We start from the raw sequence: 10,529 nt of genomic DNA on the forward strand, positions 1-10,529 counted from the left end.
GGGGCCAGGGCGGGGCAGCAGTTCCAGTACGATGACAGCGGGAACACCTTCTTTTACTTCCTCACCTCCTTCGTGGGGCTCATCGTGATTCCGGCCACATACTACCTCTGGCCCCGAGATCAGAATGCCGGTGAGTCCCGCCGGCAGCTGCCTGTTGACCCGCGCAGGCCCCACCGGCTCCTCCGGGCCGCGTCGCTCCGGCCCAGCCCAGCCCGCCGCGCACAGGGTGATAACGCCCGCGCGGCCGGGCCTCGCGTCCAGGCGTCCGCCGCCCGCGGGGCCCGGGCTCGGTGGTGTTTCCCTGGGTGTCTCTCTGGGCTCCTCCCACCCCCCTTATTGTCCTCCTCAGGAGTTTCGCTGTGCTCCCTCTCCCCTATTGTTCTGGACGTTCCTTGCAGCCGTGTCCTGCCCCTTTGTCTTCTCTGCCTCGGGTTTTATTGGTATTTTTCTTTATGGAGGGAGCAGGATGGGATCGCGAGGATGGGAATTGGAAGGTGAGAGAAGAGTTGGCAAAGGAAGAAGACAAGCGTGCAGGCTCCACTCTGAGCCGCCAAGCCACGGTCCTCTTTCCCCGACACCCCCGTTTCCCTGTTGCAGCTGTCGTTACAGATGTTTAGGGCACCATCTGAGTTGGGTGGCATGTATAGGACTCCAGCTGAGCTCCCCAAACGTCCCCCACCTCTCCGTGCCTTTCCCTCGTTGCCTTTTCCTTTGTTCACTCACACTGTGGGGGTTGGAAGCAATGATGTTATTCTCCTTAGCAAGAATTAGGCATTTCTCTATTTCCTTCTCTTCGAAGTTTCCTGTTTATGGCGAAAAAAGCTTAAGTATGAAGGAAGGATTAAGGCTTGTAGGTAGATCGGTTGTGAGGTGGTTGGTCCATTTTCTTTCAGTTCTAAATTTTTTCACTTTGAACGACATTGGTGTAGAACACATAATTAAATAGATTCTTGTCAAGGCATTTTATGTTTGGGTAATGTTTAGATTCCATTTGTTGCACTCTTGTTAGGACATATGGCAGGTGATATTCTTAAGACTGATAGAACTGCAAGGCCTTAATAGGTTGTTTATGGAGGTTGCTTATGGTGCGTTAACAGTAACAGGTTTTGAGTATGAACATTTAGGGAAGGTTTTCTGTTTCTCAAGAGCTCTGGTAACTTGAGTAAATAGACTCTCAAGTTGGGTGTGTTGGGGGTCTACGTTGTCCAGGTGATATACTTCACTTTGGGGACATTGTGACCCAGTGAAGCATTGAATCAACCCAGGTCTTGTTAAGCTTTAAGACTGATTCAGTGCTTTTGGCTGCTTACTGTTTCACAGGAAAATAAAATAAGTTCAAATATTAAAATATCATGTTGTATTATTCAAAATTACTACTACAGACCCACACCCTTTATTCAAAATGCTTGAGGACAGATATACCACAGAATTTTTCAGATTTTAGAAAGATAATACCTGCCCTAACAAGCCATTAAGGGTCTAAAACATCACTAATAATCAAGCAAAGTATTCCAACAGCTTTTTAAGTGAGTGACTTAATGACTACTTTTTAAGTGAGATGAATAAAGATTATAAATAGCCTCCTATCAGTACAAGTCACCAAATTATTTTCCTTCAAACATATGTAGGCATATGATGATTTTGAATTTCAGAGTTCTTAGGGCAGTCTTGACTTTTCAGGGGTATCTTCTATGTGAAAACATAAAAAGATTTCCTTTGCCAGCAGTTACACAACCTTAAAGTTGAGTTTAATCTTTGTTTAGTTATTTTTTACAAGATAACACTTTTGGGGGCTTTCAGTTTTCAGGTTGACGGTTGTTTCAGTGTTGCTCTTTCGGAATTGTTGGGCCCATGAGTCCATCAAGAAAGTATGGCGCCATTTCAGGTGTGCAAATCTTGGATTTGAAAAATAGAAGTAGCTTGGTCTTTGCATTGGCATATTTGAGATGTTAGTTGAAGTTACTCTGTTAACATTATTACTGGAATCCCTTTTCTGTTGTTGCTGTTTAGTCCCTAAGTTGCTTCTGACTCTTTTGCGACCCCCATTGACTGTAGCCTGGCAGACTCCTCTGCCCATGGGATTTCACAGGCAAGAATACTGGAATGAGTTGCCATTTCCTTCTTCAGGGAATCTTCCTGACTTAGGGATTGAACCTGTGTCTCCTGCACTGGTTGATGGATTCTTTACTGCTGAGCCACCTGGATAGCCCCATTTTGCCTTAACTTTTGTCTAATCTGTTGGGCTAAGTGCACTTATAATTAATACCCCTTTTAGTAGTTGAAGGGTCCTGTTTATCTTACTCTCTTGGTTGTTTGCAAGTTGACTGAATAAGTGACTGAATACTTTTTCTGACCATTATGAAAAAAGTTCTGTTTGAAGTAATAACATGGAGGGTTTGGATTTCCTTAGTGGTTAAGGAATAGTGGTTCTTAGCCCTGACTCCTTGTTAGAATCATTTGGGGGAATGACCATCACCAGGTACTCTGATTTAATTGATCTGGAGTGAGTGCTATGTATTGGTTTTTTACAAGGTTGTAAATTGTAGCTAGGTTGAGTTGCTAAAGTAGGTAGTGGTCTTTAGCTGGAATTGTCGTTTGGGGAGGTGGCATATTTCTTTTGATATGGGCACTTTGATAAAAACAAAAAAGTCTCTAATGTCTTAGCCTTTTGGTTTTACCAAGCTAAGAAGCATTTAGAGTAAAACAGTGCTATAAAATAATGTAGTTGAAAGCAGAATATTTTTGTTAAAGTAACTTTAATAGGTTTACAGTGATACTTGACAAGAGAAAATTAATGCTGTAATTATTACAAATTCAAATAATCCTGCTGCTGCTGCTGCTGCGTTGCTTCAGTCGTGTCCGACTCTGTGTGACCCCATAGACGGCAGCCCACCAGGTTCCCCCGTCCCTGGGATTCTCTAGGCAAGAATACTGGAGTGGGTTGCCATTTCCTTCTCAAATAATCCTGAGAGGACTTCTATTCTTTCCATAGGTTAAGGATTATAGATCATTTGAATTGAGATAAAATATGTCATTACTTTTTCCCAAATTTGGGTTTTTGTTTTTTTTTTACTCCTTACTTTTCAAAACTAGTTTTGAAACCTGGGTCTGCCAATTACTGTGTTAATCTTAGGCAAGTGGTTTAACTTCTCTGTGTTTTAGTGTACTCATTTCTGAAATAGAGACAGTAGTTATGTTCCATAGAATTAAATTAATAAAATAGGTATATGTAAAGTGTTGAGAACAGTGTCTGGCACATATTGGGGCTGTTAGGGCCTGCTGTTTTTGCTGGTTACTTGGACTTTCTGGAACAATTTGATTTGGTACACTCATGTACTCAGATTGTTTGAAAGGATTAATGAAACTTTAAAAGTTGAATTCCTTTATTCTTTGTTCCTTGCCTTTCAGATATGTACAAGTGATTTAGCTCTCTGACTTGGGAATGTAGGAGTTCACTTTTAGTGCTCAATAGTAAAGTGAAAAACTCATTTGAATTAGAGGTTTTGGGTTTAAGTTTCAGCCTAGTCCCTGATTAGTTGTTTCTGAACTCTCATCCTCATTTTCTAAGAGTAGTAATAATAAACTGCTCTACCTACCAAGAAGTGATGATGAGAAGCAAAGAAATAAATGCATATAAACATGTTTGCTTTAAAACTAAAGGCACTGTAGAAATTTGTTCATTTTGCAAGTTATTTATAGAGCATAATGGGCTTCCCTGGTAGCTCAGTGGTAAAGGATCCACCTGCATTGTGGGAGACCTGGGTTTGATCCATGGGTTGGGAAGATCCCCTGGAGGAGGAAATGGCACCCTGCTCCAGTATCTTTGCCAGGAAAATCCCATGGATAGAGGAGCCTGGTGGGCTACAGTCTGTAGGGTTGCAGAGTTGGACATGACTAGAGTGACTGAGCACACACATAGAGCATATAAGACTGCTAGATGCTGCTTCTAGGTGATAGATCAGGCTTTTAAGGGTTTAGAGCTTTTTTCTTAATAAGTTACATATACTCAATGCAAAAAAGATCAAAGGGACAGAACAAAAATTGCTTGTAATTCTGTCACCCAAAAACAGTTAAAATATTTTGGTGTGGGCATCTCCTTTGAGATGACTTTAGGTATAGTAGTCCCTTTTCGTATTGGGGGAGATCCCACATCCCATTCCAGTCTGAGACAGATGATTGTAATCTTCATGTCAGGCGCTGCAGCTGTTCATTGAATGTTTACTAGCCTCAGGATGGGAAGTGCTGAATGCACTCACTGTATCACTTTGAGTTAGACTCAAGTGTTATCCCAATTTTATTAATGAGAAAATAGAGCCAAAGAAGAGCTAACCAACTTGCTTAAAGCCATATTGCTGCTAAGTGGAAGATTGGTTGTTGGACCCAAATTCATCTTATGCCAAAGCTTCTCTTGCTAGCCACTACCTTGCACTCCCTCTGTAATTAGTATAACGCATTATAATAAGTATTAAAATGAGAAGTGGAAAGCGCTGTGTGCAAGGCAGTATATTTTTTGAATGTTCATATTCCACTTAGAACATACAGTCTTCCTAAAATTTTAGATTTTGAAAGGGGTATTAGAGATCTAAAAAGCTTGACTCATTTTAAAATCAAGTCATTGTCTCTGTTCTGTCCAGACAGAAAGGGTACCAGACATGAGCATAGACACATTTAAGTTCCACACAGTCGAGGAAACCAGCTGAAAACCTGGCAGTACAAGTTTAGGTTTTATAAATATGGTGACAAACATTGGAATTAGTAAATGCATTACATAAATTGTTTTTATTTAAAGGTCATCTTGCATTCTAGCTTGATCTTGGAGAAGCTGAAAGACAAAGATAGGTTTATTTTCATATCAAATACAACTTTCAGATGTTCATTCCCTTAATTATACTTTTTGTTCAGAAATTAAAAAGTCCAAACAAATGTATCCAGGCTTCCCAGATGGCTCAGTGGAAAAAGAATCTGCCTGCTAATGCAGGAGATGCAAGTTCAGTCTCTGCATGGGGAAGATCCCCTGGAAAAGGAAATGGTTACCCGCTCCAGTATTCTTGCCTGGAAAATCTGATGGACAGAGAAGCCTGGTGGGCTACAGTCCATGGGGTTGCAAAAGAGATGGACACAACTCAGCAACTAAGCAACAACAACAAATGTATCCATATTGTACTTGGACTTCTTTGAAAAAAAGTTTCCTGTTACCAGACTTTATTGATAATAAATATATTTACACCATCTCACCATCATATTGTTTGTTTGAAAGGCATTATTGTTCATTTTCTTAATAAGTGAAAACTAAGTCTCCCTAGAGCCTGAGTTCCTCTGCAGAGTTTATGATTAACTTCTATCCAAAATTATTCCCTTCCTTGTCCTGTACCTATTCTTTTCAAGAGTGAAGAGTATTAAAGGAATGGGGGACTGAAACCAAGCAGGACCCTGCAGGACCCTCCCAGGTACAAAAGCCTTTTGGTGTTCCCCATTTCTTGTTTGTAGAAAAAGACTTCAGTCTCGTGGGCCTTCCTTGAGTTCCATAGAGCAGGCATAGGTAGTTACTTACATAGGGAAGTCATGAGTAAAAAGAGTGCTAGTTCATCCTCAAGGAATATACAGGACAGTCTGAAGGATCTCTTGGAGTTGTTCTTTAGGAACTAAGACCCGCATCCCTGAGGTGACATTGGAAGGTTGATAGTTGAGATTCCTGAAACCACTCCACCTCACCACCCCAGTCAGAAGAAAGTCGTGTATCCTGCATCCCCGAAGCCCCCAGAGGTTGCCTTTAAAAACCCTTGGAGTTTGGGTTGTGGAGTTTGGGTCTTTTGAGCATGAGCTGCCCCTACTCCTTGCTTGGCATCCACGATAAACACTGTAGCGTCCTTCACCACACCTAGCATCAGTGAATTGGCTTTGCTGTGGTAGGTGGGTGAACCCAAAGTTGGGTATGGTAACATAAGGTGTTCCTTACATTTTGGAATTACATTTGTGTCAGTATGGATGAAGGAATTTTCTCATGTGTATTCCAGATGTTTTTTGCTATAGATTTTTGCCAGTTTAGTTAAATCTAGTAGTTATTGATTGAGCACTCACTGTTTACCTATATAAAAACAGCCGACAGTACAAAGAGGCATGCAGTGTAAATACAGTCTTTTGTTAGTTTATAACCCTGATGGGGTGGGAGAATTAGAATTAGACAAATACGAATTATTATTAATATATCCAAAACACAGCAAAGAAAATGTAGGAAAAGTGAAAATAAGTGCTGTGGAAGTTAGTTGGATAAAGTATTTGCATCTAATTGGTGGTAGTCGTCAGTATCTAGAGGTGAGGAAGGTCTCTTTAGAGTTAGGTTGATTTTGACTGGACTATTAAAGGATGAGGGATTTCCCTGGTGGCTCAGTGGTAAAGAACCCTCCTGCCAGTGCCAAAGACACGTGTTTGGATCCCTGCAGTGGGAAGAACCTCTGGAGAAGGAAATGGCAACCTACTTCAGTATTCTTGCCTGGGAAATCCCATGGACGGAGGAACCTGGTGGGCTGTGGTCCATGGGATCACAAAACAAAAGGGAAAATTTGTAGTTTTACTGTTTTAAGTGTATAGTTCAGTATACACTGTAGGGTTCACAATGCAGCGCAACCATCACCACTGTTTCCAAAATTTTTCATCAACTTAAATAAACTCTGCCTGTTGAGCAGTAGCTTCTTATTGTCCCTTTCCTTCGGCCCCTGGTAAACTCCATATATATAGACAAAACTATATAAATTTGCCTATTACCAGTCCATTCTGAAGGAGATGAGCCCTGGGATTTCTTTGCAAGGAATGATGCTAAAGCTGAAACTCCAGGACTTTGGCCACCTCATGCGAAGAGTTGACTCATTGGAAAAGACTCTGATGCTGGGAGGGATTGGGGGCAGAAGGAGAAGGGGACGACAGAGGATGAGGTGGCTGGATGGCATCACTGACTCGATGGACGTGAGTCTGAGTGAACTCCGGGAGTTGGTGATGGACAGGGAGGCCTGGTGTGCTGTGATTCATGGGGTCGCAAAGAGTTGGACACGACTGAGCGACTGATCTGATCTGATCTGATTCTAGATATTTCGTATAAGGGGAATCATACAGTATTTGCCTTTTCATGTTTGGCTTATTTCATTTAGCATAATTTTTCTAGATTCATCCATATTGTAGCATATATCAGAACATAATTCTTTTTATGGCTGAACAATATTCTGTTGTATGGATATATCCATATTTTAATTCACTCATCTATTGATGAACACTTGGGTTATTTCTATTCTTTGTTGTGAGTGATGCTGCAGTGAACATTGTATACCAATCTGTGAGTTCTTATTTTCAGTTCTTTTGAATATATTCCTATGGGTGGAAATCCAGTTGTCCAAGCAGTATTTATTGAAGAGACTGTTCATTTTTCACTGAATGAACACAGTCTTTTCAAGAATCACTTGGCTGTAGATGTGAGGGTAGTATCTGTTTTTTCTTGGGATTTATTGAGCATAGTTTACCAGTGAGGACCTCAATATTAGAATACCTCTAGGCTGATACCTTAACTTCTTTTCCATCTGTACTTCCTTTGGTGATCTCACCCAGTCTCATGACTTTAGGTATCATCTATGTGACTCATAAAAATTACATTTCCCAGACTTACATTTCCAATCTAGAACTCTTCTTGAACTCTCCACATTTCTATTTGTGTATCTAATAGAGATCTTATTATGCAAAAAATCAATGTGATTTCTGTCCATTCTCCCAACCTTCCTGACCTGTAGTCTTTCCCATTTCAGTTAATCACAACTGTTTCTTCAACTGTTCTGGCCAGCAGTCTCGGAGTTTCTCTTGGCTTATCTCTGTCTTATGTGCTGCTTCCAGATGTTAGTGTGTCCTGTTGGCTCTACTTTCAAATTACATCTAGTCTGACCATTTCTAATTGCTTTGCTACCAGCACTGTCCTGTTTTATTGCCTAGATTATTGTTAGTCTCCAAACTGGTCTCCTTGTGTCCACCCTTGCTCCTTGCAGTCTGTTCTCGAAATAGTAGCACAGTGATCCTTTTTTAACTGAAGCTGGCGCATGTCACTCTTGGACTCAGAACCCTTTAAGGCTCTCCCATCTCAATCTGAATAGAAGCTAAAGTCATAGAGTGGTCTATGAAATCCTTCATGAACTTTTGGACTTCATTTCTTGTTCCTTTCTCTCTTGCTCCTTCCATTCCAGTCAGACCAGCTGCTCCACCGTTCTTAGGGCACGTGAGGCATGCTTCTCTGGAACCTTTATGGTTATTGCTTCCTGTGCCTGGAATGCTTTTCCTCTAGATAGCCTGTTGTGATCTTCCTCATCTCTATTATGGCCTTGCTCAAATGCCATCTTCTCAGTGTTGCCTTCTTTGAGCACCTTATTTTAAGTTGTTAAGTTTCTTTCTGCCTGCAAAAAAGCTCTTCACTTTTTCTGTTTTATTTCTCTTCACAGCACTTATCATCTTCTAATATACTATAAAGTTTATTTTTTTTACTGCTGTCTTCTGAACTGGAATGTATGGTCTGTGAGAGCTGGGACTTTTATATTGTTTTTTGATGTGTCCTCAGTGTCCAGAAAGATCTGGGCACATAGTAGGTACTTACCAATGTGTACTTAATAAAGGACATGTAATAATGTTTTCTAGATAAAGGAATTCTGTACGTTCTTTACAAATATTTATATAGTACCTATTATATTCTTGGCAGCTGGAAAGGGGAGGGGTGATTATGTATAAGAAAACAATGTCTGCTTCCAGGAGTTGAGTGCAGATTAATAAAAATGGACTTTATTACTGGCTGCTGCAGAATGGTAGTGCTATTCATGCAAACTGCTGAAAAAGAATGTATAGTCCTACTTCTTTTTTTTAGAAGAGAGCTATATACATGTTAAAAACTTTAAATTTAGTAATTCCACCTCTAGGGCAGTGTTCTAAGGATATAGGTCTAAATACAGGACTAGAGAAAGATACTGTGATATTGTGACTTAAATATATTATGGTCATCTGAATGACCAAATATGTACTTCTTATATACATTTATGTATAACCTCCTTGCCCTTTCTCCAAACCCTGCTCTGTGCATCTCTTCTGTTTGTCCATTCCTGAGTTGTATCCTTTTATAATAAACTGGTAATATAGTAAGTAAAATGTTTCTCTGTGTTCTGTGAGCTGCTTTAAATTAAATTTAAATTTAATTTAATTTAGCAAATTAAACCAAAGGAAGAGGTTATTGGAACCCCCAGTCTATTATCTGGGCTAATGACTGGCATCTAAAGTAGGGGGGCTTGGGTGTACAGTCTTGGAGGACTGAACCCTCAACCCTACAGTCTGGGTAGATGGTGTCAGAGTTGAGTTGAATTCTTGGACACCTAGCTGGTGTTCCAAGAATTGCTCATTGGAGGTATGGAGACTTTCCCCACCCTCACTTTGGAAATTGCTTCTCAAAGAACACCCTGTATGCCCATAATGCCAAGAAGTTAGGAACAGTTTATATGTCTAATTATATAGGATGGTAGGTATATTATGGTGTCTTAATTTATTTGGTTATTAGTAGTCATTAAATATTGTTTACAAGTTTCTAAACATGGAGATATTTAGAAATTAAAAAACTAAAACTTTAGCTTTATGTGTTTGTGTCTCTCCATTGGGACACTGGTACATTATACAGTGCTTTCCTTAAATTAGCTTTTGTATGTCCTGTTTGTTCTGCTGTCTGAGAAACTCACTTGGGCGTTTGTTGCACTGGGAATAGTAGTAGATGTCATGTTTACTGCTGAAAAGAGGGTTTTGAGGGTCCTTGAGAGTCTTGATTGAGGCAGCCCCACAGCCCTTCAATTGAGGGAAGCATATTGTCCCTAGAAATTAGTTGCTGGAATTGCCTTGTTCACAGAGAAATCTTTCCTGAGTATGTACCATCCACCTTGCCAGCTTTTTTCCTGCTTCCCAGATGTTCTCCTAAAGAGGACTACAAAGGAAACATATTAAAATGTTATTAGTGATTATTACCTGGGTGTTGGAATGGTGAATGTTTTCTTCCTTCTGCTCTTATATATATGCTGAATTTATTATATGGATTTATATTAATGTCTAAAAGCTTATTTAAAGAATCTCTGGCCAGATTGGCTATGATCTTGAGGAAGACATTCTCAGTACCTCTTATGTCTGTGGGTCCTTTCAGCTCAGTGAATTGTTTTTACTTTGGGGTATGTAGTGTTTAAGGTTCTAGTGGGATGTACATCCTTGTGTTTTAAGTTGCTTTTTTTTTTTTAAAGCTATTATATCTTTAACAGTATTTGAGTTTCAGAGACAGGGATCAAGACCATTCCCATGGAAAAGAAATGCAAAAAAGCAAAATGGCTGTCTGAGGAGGCCTTACAAATAGCTGTGAAAAGAAGAGAAGTGAAAAGCAAAAGAGAAAAGGAAAGATATAAACATCTGAATGCAGAGTTCCAAAGAATAGCAAGAAGAGATAAGAAAGCCTTTTTCAGCAATCAATGCAAAGAAATAGAGGAAAA

The 10,529-nt window shown here is 40.1% G+C and overlaps 1 protein-coding gene across 1 annotated transcript in view; it reads left to right on the top strand.

The window, feature by feature from the left end:
- Positions 1-10,529, top strand: part of SEC63 (SEC63 homolog (S. cerevisiae)) — a 70,905-nt gene that overhangs the window by 1,448 nt on the left and 58,928 nt on the right. Inside the window, exon 2 of the mRNA XM_010856697.1 lies at positions 7-130. Within this exon, the coding sequence (XP_010854999.1) occupies positions 7-130 (124 nt within the window). The remainder of the gene's footprint in view (positions 1-6; positions 131-10,529) is intronic.

Source organism: Bison bison, unplaced genomic scaffold (assembly GCF_000754665.1).
Source record: "Bison bison bison isolate TAMUID 2011002044 unplaced genomic scaffold, Bison_UMD1.0 scf7180017864373, whole genome shotgun sequence".
In the NCBI taxonomy this organism is placed as follows: Eukaryota; Metazoa; Chordata; class Mammalia; order Artiodactyla; family Bovidae; genus Bison; species Bison bison.